This window comes from Miniopterus natalensis, chromosome 17, assembly GCF_054644295.1.
Source record: "Miniopterus natalensis isolate mMinNat1 chromosome 17, mMinNat1.hap1, whole genome shotgun sequence".
In the NCBI taxonomy this organism is placed as follows: domain Eukaryota; kingdom Metazoa; phylum Chordata; class Mammalia; order Chiroptera; family Miniopteridae; genus Miniopterus; species Miniopterus natalensis.
The window spans coordinates 21653044-21672891 of NC_142097.1; the positions used below are offsets into that span (position 1 = coordinate 21653044).

At 59.1% G+C, this 19848-nt stretch overlaps 1 protein-coding gene across 1 annotated transcript; it reads right to left on the reverse strand.

Annotated features, from left to right (window-relative positions):
• Positions 1-469: 469 nt before the first annotated feature.
• On the reverse strand, positions 470-17894 carry ADAM11 (ADAM metallopeptidase domain 11). Its single transcript, XM_087826056.1, has 26 exons — positions 17785-17894; positions 17151-17326; positions 11184-11260; positions 10920-10986; positions 9862-9947; positions 9699-9774; positions 9241-9307; positions 9105-9172; positions 8687-8761; positions 8540-8611; positions 8172-8338; positions 7582-7666; positions 7370-7460; positions 7184-7235; positions 6568-6667; positions 6415-6486; positions 6207-6299; positions 5725-5805; positions 5181-5231; positions 5031-5094; positions 4705-4804; positions 4356-4475; positions 4096-4264; positions 3892-4006; positions 3714-3804; positions 470-3084 (listed from the first exon to the last, which is right to left on the reverse strand). The coding sequence occupies exons 1-26, from the start codon at positions 17846-17848 to the stop codon at positions 3036-3038; spliced, it is 2328 nt and encodes a 775-aa protein (XP_087682182.1). The 5' UTR covers positions 17849-17894; the 3' UTR covers positions 470-3035.
• Positions 17895-19848: the final 1954 nt, after the last annotated feature.

Genomic DNA, 19848 nt, shown 5'->3' on the forward strand with positions numbered 1-19848 from the left:
CCCCTCCTGGGGATGGAGGCCGCAACCTGGGCATGTGCCCTGACAGGGAATCAAACGGTGATCGCCTGGATCCCAGGTCGATGCTCAACCGCTGAGCCACACCCTGCCAGGCCTCCTCCTTTTTAGTAAGGTGCTTTCCAATTCACTTCCCCTGTGCTCTGCTTTGAAACCAGAGGGCAGTTTATCTTTGTTAGGAGAGCAGAGGAAGTGGAAGGGCCAGACCCTCCACCCAGTCTGTGTCTGATTACTGGCCGTGGATGGAAAACTACGCCCTGCCTCCTAGCCTCCCAGTGCCCAGTACTAGGTGCTCACTTCCTGCCTTCAGTGTCCATCCCCCACCCCCTCCATCATCACACATCATCATGCTCCCTCCAGGGCCATTAAGGACAGGGAAGGGTGTCCTGTTGTGTCCCCCCGCCCCCCCTCAGTCACAGTTTGGTAATTGACAGAAAGGAGAGGCACAGGTTAGTATGAGCCTCCAGACATGATCTTTAATTGATGTTTCTGTCCCAGCCTCCCCACCCTGAGCCCCAGATGACATATATACAGGAAGCTTTATGGAGCCAGTTCCAGGCCCAGGTCAATGCAGCCTCCAATCGTTCCTGGGCGCTGCCAGGGTCGAAAGGAGGATACAGACAGCTGGGAGCCACGTGGACTGGTCACAGGAAATCTTAAGTTCTCCACACCCCCACCCCCACATATGCACACACAGACATGTCCATGTGTGCAGAGGTATTCACTCTTGTGCGGAGATGTGGATCCAAATGCTTGTGCCAGCTGCATCGGCCACCTGTGCGCACGTGTGCACCACCAGAGGGCGCCTTAAGGTATCGCAGCAGTAGTGCAAAACCCAACCCTTGCCCTTATGCCCATGCCCCAGCTTGGGGGTGCTGATGGAGCAGGACTGGCCAGAGGGGTACTCCACACATCCCCCTTGCTTGGGCAGTGCCAGCTGAAGCTCAGTATTAAAGACCCCACTGTAGCCACATCCAGCTACCCAAAAAGGTGTCAATGGGTTTCAGTCCCCAGTTTGCCCTGAGGGGTGGTGCAGATAAATAGGGAGCCATCTCCTCCATGATTCCTCTTCAAAGATGTCCCAGAAGCAGAGGGACTGAAATAGGCAGCTCAAAGGCCCTGGGGTGTTCAGAAATCCCTGCTGAGTCTGGGTGGGTATCCCTGGGGAGAGGGGCTCCATTCATTTGTGGCTTTCATCCATAGGTAGCTTGACCCCCATCTTGCCCCTGCCATCTAGTCTTCAACAGTCAAGGAGCCAGAGCTCCTCTTTCCCAAGAGGGGGTCATGAGGGAAGGCCATGGGCAGGACTTTCTTTGTGGGAGGACTGAGGAATTCTGCCTGGCCTCCACCTGTCTCTCAGGCCCCACTGCAGTCGGGATCAGAGGACATAAGGGGGAAAACAACTGTAAACTTACTACTTGGCCCTGGAATGGGGGTAAGGAGTGGAATGGGTTTGACAGGGCCTTGAGGAATTTTCTAGAAGCTGAGGATCATACACGAGACCTGCCTTTTCCTACCTCCTCATGCACATCACACGCAGAGCCCCTAACCCTCCAGGCACTGGGCTACCTCTGGCCTTCCCTATTTGGGAGAGTCCTCCCAGGAAGAGATGGCCCAACCTGGGACCTCTAGGCCACACCAGGGGCACCTAATCCCTGAGTCAGCCCCAGAATCACCCTTCTTGAAAGGGGGAAGGTGCCATTTTATTTCAGGGACTGTATTTTCTAGACCCTAAATACATGCATCCTAGCAAGGACAGCAAGATGGTCATTTTAGAATTGAAGACAATCTGGGACATGTGGTCACTGTACCCATAATGTAGGCTTGGGCACGGAGCAGGCAGCTTTGGTTTGAATGAGCACTCAGACTTCTCTCCAAGCTCAGCAGGGCCGAGAGAAGGGGGCAAGCAAGGATGCCCAGCCCCTGCCTGGCTTGGGGACATCCATGTTCAGTGAGAAGATTCCAGGTGTGGTCATCCCGGGGGATGGCCATGCCTCAGTTCCTCCAGTCCCTCCCACAAATGTCAAAACATCCCCACAACTGTCCTGGCTCCAGCACCCCCAGAGTTACATTCATCAGTTAAAATTCAGTTTAAAAAAAAAAAAAGTAGATTCAGCCCCTCTCCCTAAGTCCTAGAGAGCTAAAACCCTGTCCCAGCTGCCTGGTTTGAGGAAGGGCCACCCTAGGCCATGCCCACTGGGGCATCTCTTTAGCCCTCCCCCACCACATGAGCTGTGGCAATCTGTGATGATGGAAGCTACATTCACACAGGGAGAGTTGGTGTGCAAGGCCAAAGCCCCATGAGGTGGGGTTGGGGACCATGAGGGAAATGCCCCTGGCCTGGTCCTCCCTAGTAGTGTGAAGGGCAGGGCCACAGACCCCCACCCAAACCCCCATGGGGCCAGGAGTTGAAAGGCTTGGGCCTGGAAGACATTGCGTGGTGCCTCCCTCCATGGCTGGGCAGGGGCAGCCTCCTGGTTCAGGGCTGAGATGTGGGTGCCAGGCTCGGAGGGAGGGGGTGGCACTTAGGCCCCTCCGGACCTGGAAGGGAGAGGGGGCATCAGGGAAGCATATGAGGCAGGGCCCAGAGGGAGACACCCCCATCCCCAAGATGGGCCCTAGGAGGTCAGTGCTGGGCCCTGGAGACAGCAAGTCAAAGGCTGGCCAGGGATCTGGTGGGAGGTGAGACAGCCACAGTGACATGAAAGACAAAACAGATGGGATGCAGAGGTAGGTTCCCTTCCAGGGGATGGGGGCTGTGGAGAGGGGGGCACAGCTCCAGGGTCTATCTGGCCAAGAGTGGTCTGGCCACAGGAAGAGCAGGAGCAAATGGACCAAGGCCTGAGGGGATGGTTGGGCAAGAGGTGGCAAGGGCAGGCTCAGGACTTTCCTCTGGGAGCTGTAGTGACAGCATTGACAGTGGGGTGGGGGAATCAGCCCTTAGCTCTCATCAACGGAATGCAAGATGACAAATGAGATGGAGACGACGGACAGCGAGCTGAGGGGTGACGTGGCCGCCATCACACTGCCCCCTGCTGGGTCGGGTCATACCTTCCTCGCCGGATGTTTCTTCAGGAGCCAAAGAGAGGACAGGCAGAGAGAGAAAGAAAAAGAAGCCATCTGCAACCTTTTCCTCCTCTTAGGGCCCTTTAGTTCCCATAAGACCCCTTGCCCCAGAGATGGGTCAGGGGCCTAGGGCTTGGACACTAATGACAGGCCCAGGGGGAGATACCTGGGTTTGAGTCTTGACTCCACAACTCACTCACTACATGACCCTGGGCCTCAGCTCCCTCCTTAGCACACTGAGGGTGTTAGACCAGCTCCAGAGCCCTAGACTCAGATGCCCACAGAACACCGTAGGCTGCGTGAGACCTAGAGAGGGAGGTCACAGGCCCTTTCTTGGGCAGTGGTGCTCAGCAACTCTTCTGTGACTGGATCACACTGACGCACAGTGGTGCCCATTTGTCTCATTTTTCAAGAGAAGCTGGAAATCAGCATGGTTAATGTAAAATCTCTGGGTTTTTAAAATATGACCACCTAATTTTTTAAAATGTTAAAACAAGACCCTATGGCTGGCTTAGACCGTGATGTGTGAGCTCCGATTTAGCTAACCTCTCAGAGAGGGCCCCTCAGATCCAACAGCCTACGGTTTGATAATCCCTAGGACACCAGGGGTGTAGGTAGTGTGTGTCTCTTACTTAAATCCCCAGCCTGTGCCTCCCAGGACGATGGCTGCAACCAGGACAGCCCCAGCAATGGAGCCAATGATGATGTTGGTGCCACTGGGACCTGGGGAGGAGGGCAGAGCTCAGCTGGCAGGGACAGGCATGGTAAGCAGAAAAGACAGAGCCCCACCTTGGCCAGTGCCAGCCTCACCCTTATATTTCTCTGTCTCCCCAGTGGGTGGAGATGTAGGCAGGGGGTTGTGGATGCTGCAGTCTTTGCCTGTCCAGTCTGGCTGACAGATGCACTTCCCTTCGTTGCTGCAGACCTAGAAGTGGGGTGCGGCCAGTCAAGGTAAGCAGGGCCCTATCCCCTCTTATAAACCTCTCCTGCCATCCCTGGTCTCCAGGCACCCACCCCGTGGTGGGAGCAGATGCGGCGCTCCCCATTGCTTGGGCAGGTGCTGAAGTTGAAGGCAGAGGCTGGAAGGCAGCGATGATCCAGGCACAGCATGTTGGGCCCACAGGCTGTGCCATCCTCCACGTAGCTCAGGTCTGAGCCATCGGCCAGCTGCACATGGCCACCCCTGGGGAAACAGCATAGCCAACCTCTGGCCATGCCCCCTACCCCGTCACAGCTGCAACCTCCCTTTCCCCAGCCATGGTCCCAGCCAACACCTGCAGTCCAGCTCCTTGCCCTGGTGGTAGAAGGTGACACTGCTGATGTCTCCTCCTAGGTCCCCCAGCCGAGGAGCTCCAGAGATATTGACGCAGAGGAGGAAGCCACAGAGCACGTCCCTGTTGGGGTACCGTGGAGACAGTGAGTCCTAAGTCTGAGCTCTGACGTAACTACTAAACTTGAATTTGCCTTCTCCCCACACCCTGATTTTTTACGTATTCTCCCATTGGAACTCACAGGCACATCTAGAAGAACCTACTATTCCATCTCTGAAAAAAAAAAAAACAACACCCAAAAAATCCAGGCCCCAGAGCTGGGGAGGCTCAACCAGGAGCCTTGGCCACTCACTGTTTATTGCACTGGACCCAGCCTGACCCCTTGCGCCCACAGTTCCCACGCTCTGTCCCCTCCACATTCAGCTTCTCATAGCAGAAGCGATCAGCAGCAGCTGTAAGAAGAAGATGTGAGGTGTCACCCCAGTCACCCCGGAACCCACCCCAGGACCTCAGGCCTATATCCCAACATTCTGGTTGACCCCCAGTCCAGCTGGGTCCCTGAGAGCCTGGTAAGCCACACATTTGGTGGAGGGCATATTTAGCCAGAACCTGCCTCCTCATCAGACTCTGGATTCTGGGTCTTCCAGAGTCCCTTCTCCTATTCCTAGCCAGACTCACCGTGGCCCCAAAGGGCTTGGCACTGCCGGTCCCGGGTTTTGCAGCGACCTCCATAGCAGCGGCCCTAAGGGATAAACAAGAGACAAAAGGGACCGACACATGTACTGACCTGGAACGTCCAAGGGGAGGGGAGCCCCCACGCCATCATACCTGTTCATGATCACAGTAGTAACCGTCCAGCTTGTGTAGGTTAGGGGGACACTGCAGAGAGAGGGGCTGGACTGAGCAGAGCAGACACAGGACTGAGAGATGAGGCTGGCCCCAGGGAGGCAGGAAGGGGTGACCTAATGCCCCCGAAGTGGGGGCTCACGTTTAGGGTTCTTCCATGTCAAGAACAAAGACCTGGATTGGAACTCAGACTCCGCAGGTTGGCAAGTCCCATAGCCTCTCCAGTGTCCCTGTTTCCTGCACCCACTAAACAGGGCTGGGAGAACTAAATGCCTGGCACGTAAGAAAGATTAAGAGATATTAACTAATATTATCGTCCACTCCATTCCCTAGCGCACACCGGGACCGCTCCAGGTGCTGGGAACACCAGTCAGACTACACATGTCGGTTTATAATTGAAAGAGCAAAGCCAGGAGGCATGAACGACCCTTCTCTCAGATGTGGAAACAGGCTAATGAGCGGCGGCAGCGCCGTCACCCGGCACGGCCAGAGCCACAGGGTTAGGGCGCGGCCGGCCCAGACGGACCTGGCTAGAGTCGCCCGTGCAGGTCTCCGCGATGTCGCACTCGTTCACGGCCTCTCGACAGGACACACCCCGCGGTTCGTACTGCGGAAAGGACGCGTTTCAGGGCTCAGGAAGGAACCGCGTATTACCCGCCGCCTCACTGCCCCACGGCCCCGCCCCTGGGTCTGTGCCCCCCACCCCTAGACGCCTGCTTCTCCCCCCGCCCCCACTCGCTCCCAGCCCAATCAGAGGTGCCCCCAGGACTGCTCACGGTGCCGCCCCTCCCACCCCTTCCCAGCGGGTGCCCCCCCTCGTTGCCCCGCCTTCGACAGGCCCGCAGGCCCCCCCTTCTCCTTTTCCATTGGCGCTTTCTTCGCTCCAAGCCCCGCCCCTCCAGATTTGCACTCCCCGCCCCCCAGCTGTTCTCTCTAAATCCCACCCCTAATCAGAACCTCAGCAGCTGGTCCCACCTCCTTCCCGCCCCAGCGGCGGGTCCCCCTCACCTTGCAGCGGCGACAGCAGAGCCCGTCGCTGCACATGGCGTCGTGAGTCAGGGTGCATTTCTTGCAACAGTTCCCGCCCGCTCGGTTGCACTCCTGAGGGACGCGGGGAGAAGGGGAGGGAGGCGGGCGAGCCCGGACCCCCCCACCTAGATCCTTTCTCGCGCCCATCCCCGAGTTCCCTGCCTCCCACCTGGCACCGGTCTCTCACCTGAACAGAGCCGCAGTCACATTCCTCCCCCGCCTCCACGAAGCCGTTTCCGCACTCAGGGGGGTCCAGCAGCTGGCCGGGGAAGGGGTGTCGGGAGCCTGACCAGGACCAGCCCGAGCGCCCCTCCCACGTTCCCTGCCGCTGGCCTGGTACCTTGAGGGGCTTGTTGAAGAGGCAGCTCCCGCCGCCCTCCTGCAGAAACTGGTTGTACTCATCGATGCTGCAGCGCGAGAACTTGCGGGGCAGGTAGAACCTGGGCGGGAATGAGGAGACGGTGCCGCGGGGGCGCGGCCCGCGCGCCCAACCCTCCAGACCACTCTAACCCCTTCTCAAGATTGGGAAAGGGCTGCACCCGGGACTCGGTCACCCTCTCGGGGAGGCTGAGGGTCTATGTTCTCGGGGACCGCACAAAAATCCTCCCACCTGCCCCCAAGCAGGAGTGGGTGGAGGACGTCGCTCCTTTCCCCTCCCTGCGATCTTGGGACTCCGAGAGTCGGAGGCGCGGCGCCAAGGAGGGAAGATGCCTCCGAACGGGGCTTTGGCGGCGCCCAGTGGCAACAGTGCGCACTACAGTCCGGTTAGTTTCAGGGTCCCGCAGGGGAACCTGGTCTCCCAGTGCAGCGTCCCACACAAAACAGGGTTTCTTGGAATCCCGAGTGGTCCTGACAGCTGGACCTCTTGAGGCCACCAGGTCCAGACTTCCACCCAGTGCTTACTCTAGGACTCTCCCCGCCCAAGGCCTTCCCCTGGTTTAGCTCCCAAAACTCACCCAGTGTCCTCCATGATGCAGCCCAGCCAGTTGTCCGGACACTTGCAGTCCCCTGAGAGGTGAGCCGAGGGTATATAAGGGAGGGTGAACGACTGGCCCTCCTCCCATGGACACCCTCTTCATTTCTGGAGCTGCTGGGTGTGAGTCTGGGCCGGTTATGGGGCCACATGGGGTCTTCCTTGATACCTGCTGAGCTCCGGTGTTTATTCCACATCATGCCCAGGTTCTGCCCCAGCGTCTGGGCCAGGGTCACGGCCATGGCCCCCATGTTGTCATACTTGGGGTGAAGAAGATGGAGCACAAAGATGTCTACATCCCTTCAAAAGGCACAGGGCTCATGCCCTTTGCAGCCCCTCCCGCTCTCACCCCTATCCCAGCTATGACCCCACACTGCTCACCTCATTCACACCTCCACCCCTGGACAAAGAGCAGATGCCTCCCACGTAGGCAGCCCCACTACTGGTGCTCTGGAAAGTCCTGCCCCTGGAAGGGAGAGGGTTGTCAGGAAACCCTCCTGCCCTACCTTTGGTGGCTCCCTTGGGCTGTGAGGGGCAGACAGGAAGCCTCCCCAACTAGAGCCCTTCCTCGAGGAGGTGAGTATTGCCCTCCATGCCAGCTTGTGATCTCAGGCAAGCCCTTTCCTTTGGGTTTGTTTGCCCATAAGCCAAATGAGAGGTTCCTATTAGATCCTCTCTAATTGCAAGGACCTTTTATCAGGCTTTTCCCTTACCAGGAAGGGACGCTGGGACAGTTTGAAAAGAGAAGAGGGAACAAGGGGGGGGTGATGGCAGGTAAGGAAAAAGGACATCAGCTTAAGATGCAGGGGAGGATGCCCAGCCTGTTGCAAGTGGCTGGGGGCAGGAACAAGATAAGACCCACCAGTCCCAGGCCCTGAAGATCACCTGGCACAGAGCAGGTAGGTGTTCAATAACCCTGAGCACCGCAACCACCAGCGAGGCTGGCAGGATGCATGGGGTGGGGAACTCACGAGAAGAGGTGGGTGGCGTCACTGGGCTCAGGGAGGCCCTCCCGCCGATAGACCATGAGCCGGGCCAGGGTCTCCAGCAGGTCATCCTGCACTTGGATCTTGTCCCCATCTGCCCACGTTTCCATGGCAACCAGCACTATCCGGGTATTGAGCTGTTCCTTATACATCTGGGCCCAGATGGGAAAAGATGGTGAGAAAGCTGGAGGGTGGGAGTGGGTGTGGGGGGGCTAAGGCTGGAAGAGGGCTTCAGTCTGTTTCCAGGAAGTAGGGGTCAGTGGCCGATAGTGCCCTCGATTGCTCACCCCAAGGATGTATGCAGCTGGGTGGGGGGCTTGGGGTGAGAGGGAGGGGAAAGGAGGTTTACTCACCACATCTGCCAGGTTCACCACGGACTTGGCAAAGTTGCTGGTGAGGACCACCGACTGGCGCATCTGCTCATACTGGAGGAAGAGTGGTGGAGGGCGAGGCTGCTTCCAGCCCCTCCTCCCAGGGCTGCCCCCAGCCTGGGAACTTACCAGCTGATGGTCATTGATCACGATCAGCTCCACATACTTGGTCTCACTGTGCACCGTAGGGTGGCCCCGGCGGACCTGGGGGGTGGGTGGGCACTTGGAATCAGTCTCCTCTATGCCTGGCGTCATGGTCAAGCCATGGACAGACTTGGGGGGCTGGGCTCCAACCAGGGACAATGCCAGCCCCCCAATGGCGGGGGTAGCATCTCTTCTCAGCCTTGGTATGAGGGCAGTTCCTGTTAGTCCACCATGGGGACATGGGCATTAGGGAATGGGGTGGGAGGCTCCCTCTCAGAGATAGTTCCCTGGCGCCCAGCCACATCACTCTGAGCCCTTCTTTGCCCCGACCATGGATGGGGGTGTCCTGCTCTGGACCACAGCCTGAGGTCTCTGCAGCCCGAGGTCTGTGCGGGCCCCGTACCTGCCTTTTCCTTCTCAGCCTCGGCCGGTTCGGAGGAGCAGAATGGGCAGGGGCAGCGAACAGGCAGTCTGGGGGAAGGGACAGGTGAGGGGGGGCACAGCCAGGCCCCTCTCCAGCCCCACTTTTCCTCCTTTACCTGGTTCCCTGCATCCAATGGGGGCTGGGAGGAGAGAGGTCCGGTAAATGAGGTGGGGATGTGGTCCCTGCAATGAAGGGAAATTAGTTCTTGGAAGGCTGACCAGATCTGCTCCAAGCCCAGCCTATGGGGGGGGGGGCAGCTCCAGCCCTTCCCCCCACCCCACCCCAGAGTGACCCAGAACTGGCCAGAGATCTCATGTCGGATCTGATCTCCAAGATGCTCAGATTCCAGGGTCAAGACCTGGGGGCTCCCTGATAGGGGCAAAGGACACTGGAGCCCAATGGGAGGTTAATTGGGGGACAGAAGGGACATTGGAGCTGGGGGTAGGGGTAGGGAATCAGAGCTGGGGTCACTGAGGGCAGCGAGGCTGTGGTTACCAAGGGAGGAGGAGGGGGCAGTGACAGCCATCAGGACAAAGCATGGCAGGGCCGTTAGAGGGAACAGTGAAAGCTCACCTGAGGGGCTTCCTGAGGCCCCGCCATCTCTCTGGGCTCCACGATGTAGGTGAAGTTCCCATCAGAGAAGACCCCACTGCAGAGAGAGAGGAGCAGCTCCCCACCATCCCCAGGCCCAGGGCTGAAGGCTTTACCAGGCTGCCCAGCCCCTCCCCATACTCACTGCAGCCCCTGGCAGGTGGAAAGAGCAGCAAAGGAATGGGGGTTCCCTCGGAGCTTCCCCTGGTAATAGCAGTGGTCTCCAGCCCCCTGGAGGAGCAGCAGAATGTAAGCGGACATGCCCCCTGCCCTGGCATGAAATCCTGGGTACACCTGAACTGCTACAGCCTGGCTCTACTTGGTTGCGCTCCTAATTTGCTGGTTGGCCCTGGTCAATTTCCTAGCCCTCTTCGGGCGCCCTTCACCTCACCTACAAAGTGAGGAAGCTGGACGACATCAGGAGTCCTTAACCATTTGTTGTGGCTGATGCAGGGACCCTGAACTCTTTTGTGAAAATAACTAGCACTCACATAGCACCTACTATGTGCCACTCACTGTTCTAAGCACTTACCATGGATTCTCTCACTCAATTAGATGAAGGCTATGGACTTACCCCCAACACACACACACAATTTCACACATAGTGTGTTCACAGATGCCACTGCCTCCGTGGACCACTCCTGGACACGTGGTCTGTGTCTGAGGAACTGTGAGCAGCATGTGTCCTCCTGGCCCAGCTCATGGGTCAGAGGGGACCAGCACCCCTCCCCCTGCTTCCTGCAGAATTACTTGTGCTCCAGTTACTGAGCAGGCTGGGGGGGGGGGGGGGAGGCTATTTATACTCATTCATCTTGGCTGGGACCCTGGGCCTCCAGGGCTGGGACCCTGGTATCCCAGGCAGCCAGGAATTCCCAGGGCCTTGGTGCTGAGCAAAAGGACATTTCTCCAACTTTCCCCTCCCAGAATGTCTGGGCATGGAGCAGTGAGGGTGCTTGAATGCCTCCATGTGGGCAGAGAGGCTGGCTGGGGTCAGGCCTCTGGAGCTGGGCAAGGGGAGCTCAGGACTCCATACACCCTTTGACATGCCACCTGACCCCGATGCTCAAAACCTCGAAGGTGGGGAGAGATGGAGGGTCCTGAGGGGCCAGGCCCACCCCAAGTGTAAAATACAGCCCAGACTCCATATCTAATGGCCTTCTTCCTTTCATTCCACCTGCCCTGTCCCCTTCCAAAGGCACTCACGGTGCTATGCTGGGTTGTCCCCTCCCGGCTGAAATGGCGCTCCACGTATTTGGAGGACAGAAGGTGACTGGAACAGAGTGGGCAGGAGGAAGGACAGGTCACTGGTGGTACTGGGTTAGACTTGGGTTCCGCCCCCGCTCAGATCCAGATCCCCTGCCCTGGCCCAGCACCCACCTACCCCCCGCCCCACCAGCGAGCCAAGTCCCGGCTATGCCTTGCCCGCCCGCCTGTAGCTTTTCCTCCCAGGCTCGAGGCCACACTCACTGGTTCAGCTCCAGGTCCAGGGTGAAGTTGGAGTCGAAGGCTGGGATGACGAAACTCACCTGGGCCAGGTGGACAGGCTGAGGGTGGGGAGAGGGCAGAGGGAGGGTCAACCTGGGGAGGCCTGAAGGTGGGAATTAGGGAATCGGGGGAACCCCAGAACAGGGAGTAGCCCTGGGGAGGGCAGGGGAGGGCCTAGTCGAGCAGCTATGGGACCATTGATTTTGGGGGGAGATGCTTTGCATAAGACCCTGTTCCTTTCCTGGGGGTAGGGGCAGGAGTGAACACACCTGGGCACAGCCCACTCTGCCCTCTGGGTCAGGGCATGGTGAGCAGCGTAGGGGGCAGGTGCCAGCCCACCCTCTCTGGGGTCAGTCTCTGGGGGCAGCCAGGATGGAGAGGGGCTGCTTGGCCTGCTCACTGCCTCAGGGAGGCCCTTAGGTGGAAAAAGAAGGCCCTCAGAAGTATTATGGGAAAGGAGCAAACAGGAGATGGGGTGCAGGGTGACCCTGGGAACCTGCTGAATCAGGCGCCTTCCCTCCCGTCTCCCTACTCTGGCCCCAGCCTCAATCTAAGGAGGAGACCTCGGACTCTGCAGACGGGGAGGAGTGGGCTGGAGTTGATTGTGGGGCCCCTGGAAACTGGACGATGGGCAGATGCCATCCTGTCAGGACAAAAGAACTTGGCTCCTTACCCCCAAGTCCAAAGCGGCTCATCTTTAATATTTCAATTCCATGGTTAATTTTTAAACACGGAAGTTTTCCTGATAAATTTTTCAGAGGGGGCCTTTGCAGTGGGGCTGGGAGGCTCCAGGTTGTCATGACAACGCACCAGGCCTGAGCAAGCTACTGTGGGGGGTGGGGACTCCAGACTTGAAGCTAGTGTGCCTGGAGGGAAAGCCACCCCAAGAGAAGAGGCAGGAGAGTTGGGGTTGAGGGGGAGTTGGCCTCTCCAGCTCCCATGTCCCCACTCCAAGCCTCAGGTCCTACAAAGATCATGAAGTATGGGGGAGGCCGCCTGGGGGGAGCTGTAGCCTTCTTCTCACCCCTGTCCACGTAAGGAGACTGAAACCCAGGCCCCCAGATGAGGGTCCCACCACTGGGCCATGCAGATGTGAGGAATTTGTGCCTTTCTTTTGGGAGGAGCAGGCTGCAGGACGGAAGGGAGCCCCAATGTCATGAAATCCCATAGTCGCGTGCTATGTGGCTCCCCCATCAACCACCTGGATTTCTACTGAGCAGTTATGTGCCTGGCCCTGTTCTAAATGCTTTACAAGTATTATCATATTTGATCTTCCCAACATCCCAATGGGATAGATGCTACTGGTATCCTTATCTGACAGATGGGAAACTGAGGCACAGAGATGCTAACTAACTTGCCCAAGGTCACACATCTAACAAGTGGTGGAGCTGGGATTCAAACCTAGCAAATCAGCTTCCAGGCCTTCTTACCCCAAAGGTGAGGAAAGACGGAAATGGCCCAGTGTCCACGAGAGGCCCTGGGAGAGGGGGTGAGGTGGGGGCAAAGGGCCAGAGCCTGGGTTGGCAGCCCTCTGAGCCAGAAGGACACTGACTCACCCCATCCCAGGCTGACTGAGGCTCCAAGCTCCGCCCTGTGCCCCTAGAGCATCGATCAGACTTGAAATCGAAAGTCAAGGGCAAGTAGTGACTGCTTCCCTCTCCTCCCCATTGACCTGGACCACCTCTGCTCTGCCCCTGCCCCTGCCCCTGCCCCTGTGGGGAAGAGGAGGGAGACCAGATAGCTGGGCAGCTTTGTCTGGCCAGGCCCAAATAGGGGCGAGGGGACACGGGGTTATCCCGTCTGAAGGATCAGAAAGATCAGGCAAACCCACCTCTGTCCCCAGAATCTCTGTACCCCAGGCACCTGGGGAGGATGCTCCTGCTGGCCCCAGAGTCCTAAGACTCCCCAAGCAAGCTTTATACCCATGTTCTATCAAAGCCAAACTGCTCCTGGCCTGGCCTGCCTCCTGCCCCTGGCCTGCCCCTGATTTCTCCCATTATCCCTCGGGAGCCCCTCCTGTCCCCTGTCACCTTCCCTCCTCTGTGCCTAGCTCATCACAGCTCGTGACCAGCGGCCGGGCCTCGACCCTGTGCCCCGCTCTTGCTCCCCTGCTCCGCGGCCATCCGACTCTCACATGCTGCGGCTCATTTGATCTCAACCTGCCCAGGATGTCTGGTGCTCATTTTACAAATGCCAGGCTGAGACTCAGGGAAAGACACTTGGAGGTGACTGGCCCAGGGCCACGCTGGGGAGGTGCAGGGTCAAGTCTCACTCTTAGGCTAGAGTTCGTGTCTACCATGGCAGCTACGAACACCTGGCTGGAGTGACCATGCCCTCCCTAAAGCTTCCTTGTCACCAGCTCATCCGGCCATCTGACACTTGCTTAGACCTGACCAGATACAGGATGCAGAAGGAAGGAGGCAAAGATCCTGCTGAAGCCCCAAAACAACAAATACGGAGGCCAGGCCTCCACCCCAGACCTAAGGAATCAGTCTTGGGGAGGGGAGACAAAAGATCTCTAGGGTTCCCAAATGCCCTAGAAAATCTGAACATCCAGGCACTGTCCCCAAGATAGCCACCCTGAATCCTTCCTTCTGAACCTTCATCCTGCCATGACCTCTTCCTTACCCTCTTCTGCAAGCCTGCACCCAGTGACCCACAGAGGTGTGGCCCCTCTCTACTCCTGGGCCTAACAGTTCCTCACATCTTGATTCAGCTTTTCACATGGTGACCATTAGTCCCCTGGAGCTCAGGCTACACCCAACTTTTTCCCTGCCAGGGCTCAACACTCATGTTGAATGAAAAGGCATCAGAAGGCCTGAGTGAGCTGACTCTCTGAGCCTCAGTTTCCCCATCGGTGAAATAGGGTTGTTGTGAGGATTAAAAGAAAGCCCTTATTGTGTGATTATCATTAGGATTCGTAATAATAATAAATGAAAAGGAGGAAGTGTAAATGGTCCAGCTGAACAGGGCTTTGAGGAACTGGGTAAACTGCATGAGCTGGATGGTGGCAGATGGGGATGAGCCAGAGAAGCGGGGGCCCCACCTTGGAGACATCCTCTCCCCCAGCAGCAACTCCCCCCAAAGCCCCCAATATGCAATGAGGCTCCACATATCATTAGGGCAGTGTGAGTCCCAGATTGTGAGAAGAATTGGATGAATTTCTGATAACCGGGTTTGACCTAAATTTTTGAGGACAAAATCACTTCCTTACAGGGTCATTAGTCCCTCTGAAGACAGACTCTGGGCAGCTGGGTCCCTCTAGGCAGCCAGCAGGGGTGCTTAGGGAGGTCAAGCCCACAGGCCAGAGTCTGGGTGGGGAGGAAAGACCTCTGCTCACGTTGCCCCCCTGAATCCCACCCAGGGCCTGATGGGTAACCCCCAAATGCCCCGGTTCCTGTTTCTGATCTGACACCTGGCCCTCGTGCCAGCACCTGGCCCCACACTCAGGAGGGAGGGGAGGCCTCACAGATGTTGAACATCTGCTCTTGCTGATCCGAGGCAGGACACCTGTATACACATCATCTCCTCTGATTCTCTGATCTTCCCAGCAGCTGGGCAAAGTGACTATTATCCCCATTTTATGGATGGGGAAGCTGGGGCTCAGAAGGCACCAGCGGCTTGCCCAGGCCATGCAGTCAGACTCACTGAGGCTGTCCTGCTCCAAATGTGCAGCCTTTCAGATAGAAGTTTTTTAGCCTCCCATGTGAACTCTTCCTCTGCCCAACCTCGTGGCAGGGCTCAGTTCACAGCTCTGCAGGAGCAAGCTGAGCCCAGCACAAACCCCTCCCAGGACACTCTCCTGCCTCCGATCTCAGGAGAGCGCCGCAACCTTGGCTGCAGAGGCCACAGTGTGGCCTTCGCCCTAGTGGGGTACTAGGGCTCCCAGCACAGACCCTGTGGCTCCCTGCCCCTGACTGCCATCTTGCAAGAACTGGTGACTGAGCCTTGCCCAATTGTCCCCCACCACTCTGCGGGAAGAAAACACAAGCACAGTAGCATATGTCCTCAGCTGAGGGCTTCCAGGGTGGCATTTCCAGTAAATGCTGGTCTAGGTGGGTCTCACAGGAACTCACCCGGTGACTGAGGTCCCCTCCCCCAGCTGGCTCAGCTGAGGGTCTGTCTCCTGGGCCTGGGACCCTACACCCAAACTGCCCAGCTTTCTTACCCACATCCTGCCCTCTCCTTGGCTCTGAAGGAGTCTGGGTTTCCCAGGGGCAGACACAGCCCACACAGCAGCTTTGTGTGGATTAGAAGAAGGGTCCCCTCGGAACGCATGCACCCTCATGAGCTCACCGATTTCACTCAGCCCACTTCCCAGGCACCCTTGTGCTCTGAACAACCAGCCCACTGGTACACTGTGGCCCTGCTTGTCCTCCTGCCTCACCCCTCAGCTGCAGGCTCCCTGTGACCACAGGTTTCTGCACTTCGAGAAGCTCCCTGCACCTCAGGGCCTCAGGCCCCACCTGCTTCCAAACTGGACAGAAGTGAGGTGTTGAGAGCAGTGGCAAAGGAGCACCCCACTCTTTCTCCCTACCTGGCCCTATGCTTTCTCTCCCCTCTGACCTCTGACCCCAACCATAGCATTATTCCTTCATCCTATCTGGACATCCCCTAAAGCACCAGACAGGAGTCCTGGCAGTCAGGCCCAGCAGTCACCTCCCAGCCAACACAGCCTTGGGGTGCACAGTTCACAGGTAGAGGGACACCAGAGAAGAGAGTCAGACTAATGCCACACCTAGCCAGGACTTCCCATCCCTGGCCCTGGGACCATCCCTACTGCCCATCTACCACCTCCCAGGGAGCCTGGGTAGGTGCTGAAGGCAGCCTCCACCTCTTTCTCTCCCACCCTCCACCTCCCACTCCCCCACCGTCATCCTCACCCCCACCCCCACCCCACCCAGGCCTGCCTGTTCAAGACCATTAGCCACCCCCACCCCCCTCTGCACCGCCCTGAGTGATGGTCCATCTATTATGCATGCTGCCTTCCTGCTCCATTCCATTTCCCAAGTGCGGCCCCTGCACCCCCACAGCCCCCTCCACCCCCCCTAAGGGCTTTTAACTAAGTACATTAGGCAGGGCCAGATGCCAGTCTGACAGATGTCCACAATGTTAGCCTCCGTTTCCCTCCTTCCTCCCTGTGCCCAGCCCAATTTACCTCCCACCACTCCAAGACCTCAATTGCCCAAACTTCCAAGCCTCCTCTGAGTCCCTCCTCTACACCTATTTCTGCCAGGCCTTCACTATCCCGCCCTCCACCTCCACCGCCCCCGTTGGCCTGGCTAACTTTCAGCTTTGAAGCTCCTGGAGAGCTGAGGCGTGCTGAATGAATATTCCATCTGGGTGATTATTATTCACATGATATTAATTAATTATTAATTGCAATTAATCTCCTTCATTCCTAACCTTCCTCTGGGAGGCAGGAGGGGCCTGGAAACTGAGCAGGACAGGGGGTGGTGGCATTTGTGGGTGTGCTTGTGGCCTGGAACCTTTTTCCAAGGCCCCACCTTCAGCGAGGGAAGAAAGAACAAGCCTAGCAGTGCAAGGGGGAAACTGAGGCAAGAGCAAGCACTAAGCTGTTCCAAAAAAGCCTACTAAGCGTGCCTGTGGCAAGGACCCAGGAACCCTAATCCCTGACTGGGCTCTCAGCTGCTTCTCCCTGCCCTTATTGCCCTAGCCAAGCCCCGTTGGGCAGGAGAGGAGTGGGGGCTGGCAGAAGGCTGAGCATTTCAGTTCACTGAGAGCAGGGGATCCCCATGATGATGGGGGGGGCCTGGAGCAGGGCAGGTGGGTGCTCCCACTAGTGGGCTCTATGGTGCCCATTGTTCCAAAGGGAAGAAGCATCAGGAGCCAGCTGCTGGGAGGCGCCCAAACCCTGGCTGCCCCTGGCCTCCCTCGGGCTCTAAGGCCTGCTCCAGCCCCCTCGCCTCCCCACGCAGCCCCACTCACTGGGCCACCCGGTGGCTCCTGGCGGACCCTGGTGTCCAACTGCTGCTTCCGGACCTCGCCCCCGGAGCTCTGCCCCACCAGGCGGCTGGGCTCTGTGACCTCAGGGGTTTCCGGGCCCCACAACCGGGGTGACGCCCTCCAACGAAGAGCTCCAGCAGGACCCCAGGTCCCAAGACCTGGGGAGACAAGGCCATAGCTGTAGGTAGATGCCCACTGTGGGGCACGAGACTTGGGAATGGGTTGGGCACCCCCAACCTCCACTCTGGCGCGGCCCTTGGAGCTCTGGGGCGCCTGGGGGGAGAAGATAGGATGTCCTGCGAGGAGAAGAGCCCGACGGGATAGGGAAGGGGCCAGGAGCTTCACTCCAGTCCAACTGTCACGACTGCCCCCCCAAGCCCACAGAGACCTGCAGAGTCCGCCGGCCCAAGGCAGGGGATGGCCGCGTGGGGCGAGCGACGTGGGGACAGGTGGGTGCCCGCGCCCTCCCTCCGCCCCCGCCCCCACCCGCCCGCGCTCCGGACCGGCTGTCATCCCGAGCACTGCGGGAAAATGTGGCTGCAGCAGAAAGCGCCGCAAAACCCGGGGCGGGGGCAGGGCGGGGGCGCGGGCGCGGGCGCGGGCGGGGGGCACTCACCGGGCGGGGGCAGCAGCGGCAGCAGCAGCAGCGCCGCGATCGCCCAGCGCCGCAGCCGCCTCATGGCTCGTTCATAATCCTCCGGGTCCGGGGGCTGCGGCGGAGCGGCTCGGCGCGGGCGGAGGCGGGGCGCGGGCGGGGGCGCGGGCTGCGGAGCCGCGGCGGGGGCGCCGGCCGGCCGCGGAGCGAGGCTGGCGGCGGCGGGAAGGGCGCCAGGCTCAGCGCTCTCCGGCCGCGGCCATCCCGGCGGGGCGGCGGGCCGGGTTAAGAGCCGAGCGGCGAGCACGTGAGCTGAGGGCCCGCCCCCGCCCCGGCCCCCCCAGCCCGCCGGGCCCGGCCGCCGCCACAGGACAAAGAGGCGCCGCCCCGGGCCGGCCTTCCCGCACCACCTCCGCCTTCCCCGGCAGGTGCGGGCCGGGCGCGCCCGGTCCCCACCTCGCGACCCCTTCCTCGGCCGCGCCTTGCTAGGGGAGCTCCGAGGACAAGCAGATTTTTAGGAGGCGGGAGGCAGGGTACACAGGGACCTCCGGGGTCTGTCCCGGAGACTGCGCGCCTGGGGACCCGCGCGATCGGGGTGCGGGGGCGTGGCTGCCCCGGCCCGGGTTCGCCGCCCCTCGGGCGCAGTACCCGCGAGGGGGTTTCCCGGGGCCCAGCCCCCGAAAGCCCCGAAAGCCCCGAAAGCCCCGGTCGATCGAAGGCTTTTAGAGCTGAAAAGGTTTGGGACCAGGGACTGGACCGAAGTGCGGAGGCTGGTTCGGCCAACTCCCGCTGGGCGCCTCTGGGACCTCTTGACCACCTGGCAGAGCAGGTCACTGTGGGGTCCCCCACACCCTCCGTCCAGATCCCATTTCCATCCTACAGGCTCCTTTTCCGGGTCAAAGATGCCCCTGCCTCCAAGAGGGCTTCAGGATTTGCTGTCACCGAGCCACCAGGACGGGTTGGCCTCCCCTCTCTGGACCCCTGAGTCCTTCACACAGGGCACTGCAATCCTTCCTCCCAAACATATTAATTAGCCAGGTCGTTTACATGCTGTTAGCATGTTAGCATGCCCCATTTCTGCCCCTCCCTTGTCGGCCCAAATCTTTGAGGAGCAAGAGATACCTGTGGAGGCCCCAGCTTCCCCTCTCTAGCCAGACCAGGTTGCCCTGCCTGCAAACTACCTGATCTCCCCACCTACCACTGGAGCTGCCCCGAACCCCCAGCCCAGCCACTGGGTCCCTGGGTAACATGGGTCCTCAGGCTGGGGCTGGGATCTCTGACTGCTGCTAGGGATCCCAGGAGCCAGAGAACTGAGATGAGGTGGTGGGTGACCCCCGTGAGGCCCCCACCCTGACCTTGTGCCCAAAGCTAGAGACTCCTTGAACCCACCCTGGGAGACCGCAGGTCACTGAGGAACAAGAGTGGAGGCAGGGGATCCCTCCCTGGATCCTCTGCTTTCCTAGGGACCCAGGGCCTCCACCGGGAATGGAGGAGCTGCCTCTGGCTCATGGCAGCCCCCCACCCCGAGCTCTATTTTAGGCTCAGGAGAGGTGAGAAGGCGATTTCCCAGGAGACACTGACATCAATGCTGGGAACGGGTGACTCTCCCCTTCCAACCACCTGCCACTCCAGACCCAGATGCTCAGCAAGGTTGAGCCAGTTGTTTCTTCATTCTGGAGACATCTTGGAAACCTCTTAGGGGTGAGGGGCTCTCCACAATTACCCAGGAGGGAAAGATGGTGCTCCTCATTTTACAGATGGGGAAATTGAGGCTCTGAGAGGCTGCTCGAGCTTCCCAAAGTCACATAGCTAGCTGGTCAGTGAAAGGTGCATTCCATACTACAGGATCCCATTCCTCTCTGGCCACCCCTATCCCCACCACTGTCTTTTATCTTGGACCTAGAGGAGACTGGTCCATTTGGTCCATCTGTCCCCCCCCCCCCCCCAGCACCAGGGTGAGTCTGTCCTGCCCACCTGTGCCATGTTCCAGTGCCAAGTCAGTGAGCCCTGATCCAACGTGCCTCCCAAAATGATATTTGGGTTTGTCATTTCACAGTAGGGGGCCCCGGGCCCTGGAGAGTTTGG

Excerpts from the sequence above, each read along its gene's own strand:
- ADAM11 (XM_087826056.1), bottom strand. The coding sequence starts at position 17,848 with ATGAGGCGGCTGCGGCGCTGGGCGATCGCGGCGCTGCTGCTGCTGCCG. Across the intron at positions 4,805-5,030 it reads CCAAGCCCTTTGGGGCCACG|CTGCTGCTGATCGCTTCTGC; the intron begins GTGAGTCTGGCT and ends TTCTTCTTACAG. Across the intron at positions 4,476-4,704 it reads TGGGTCCAGTGCAATAAACA|GGACGTGCTCTGTGGCTTCC; the intron begins GTGAGTGGCCAA and ends GTACCCCAACAG.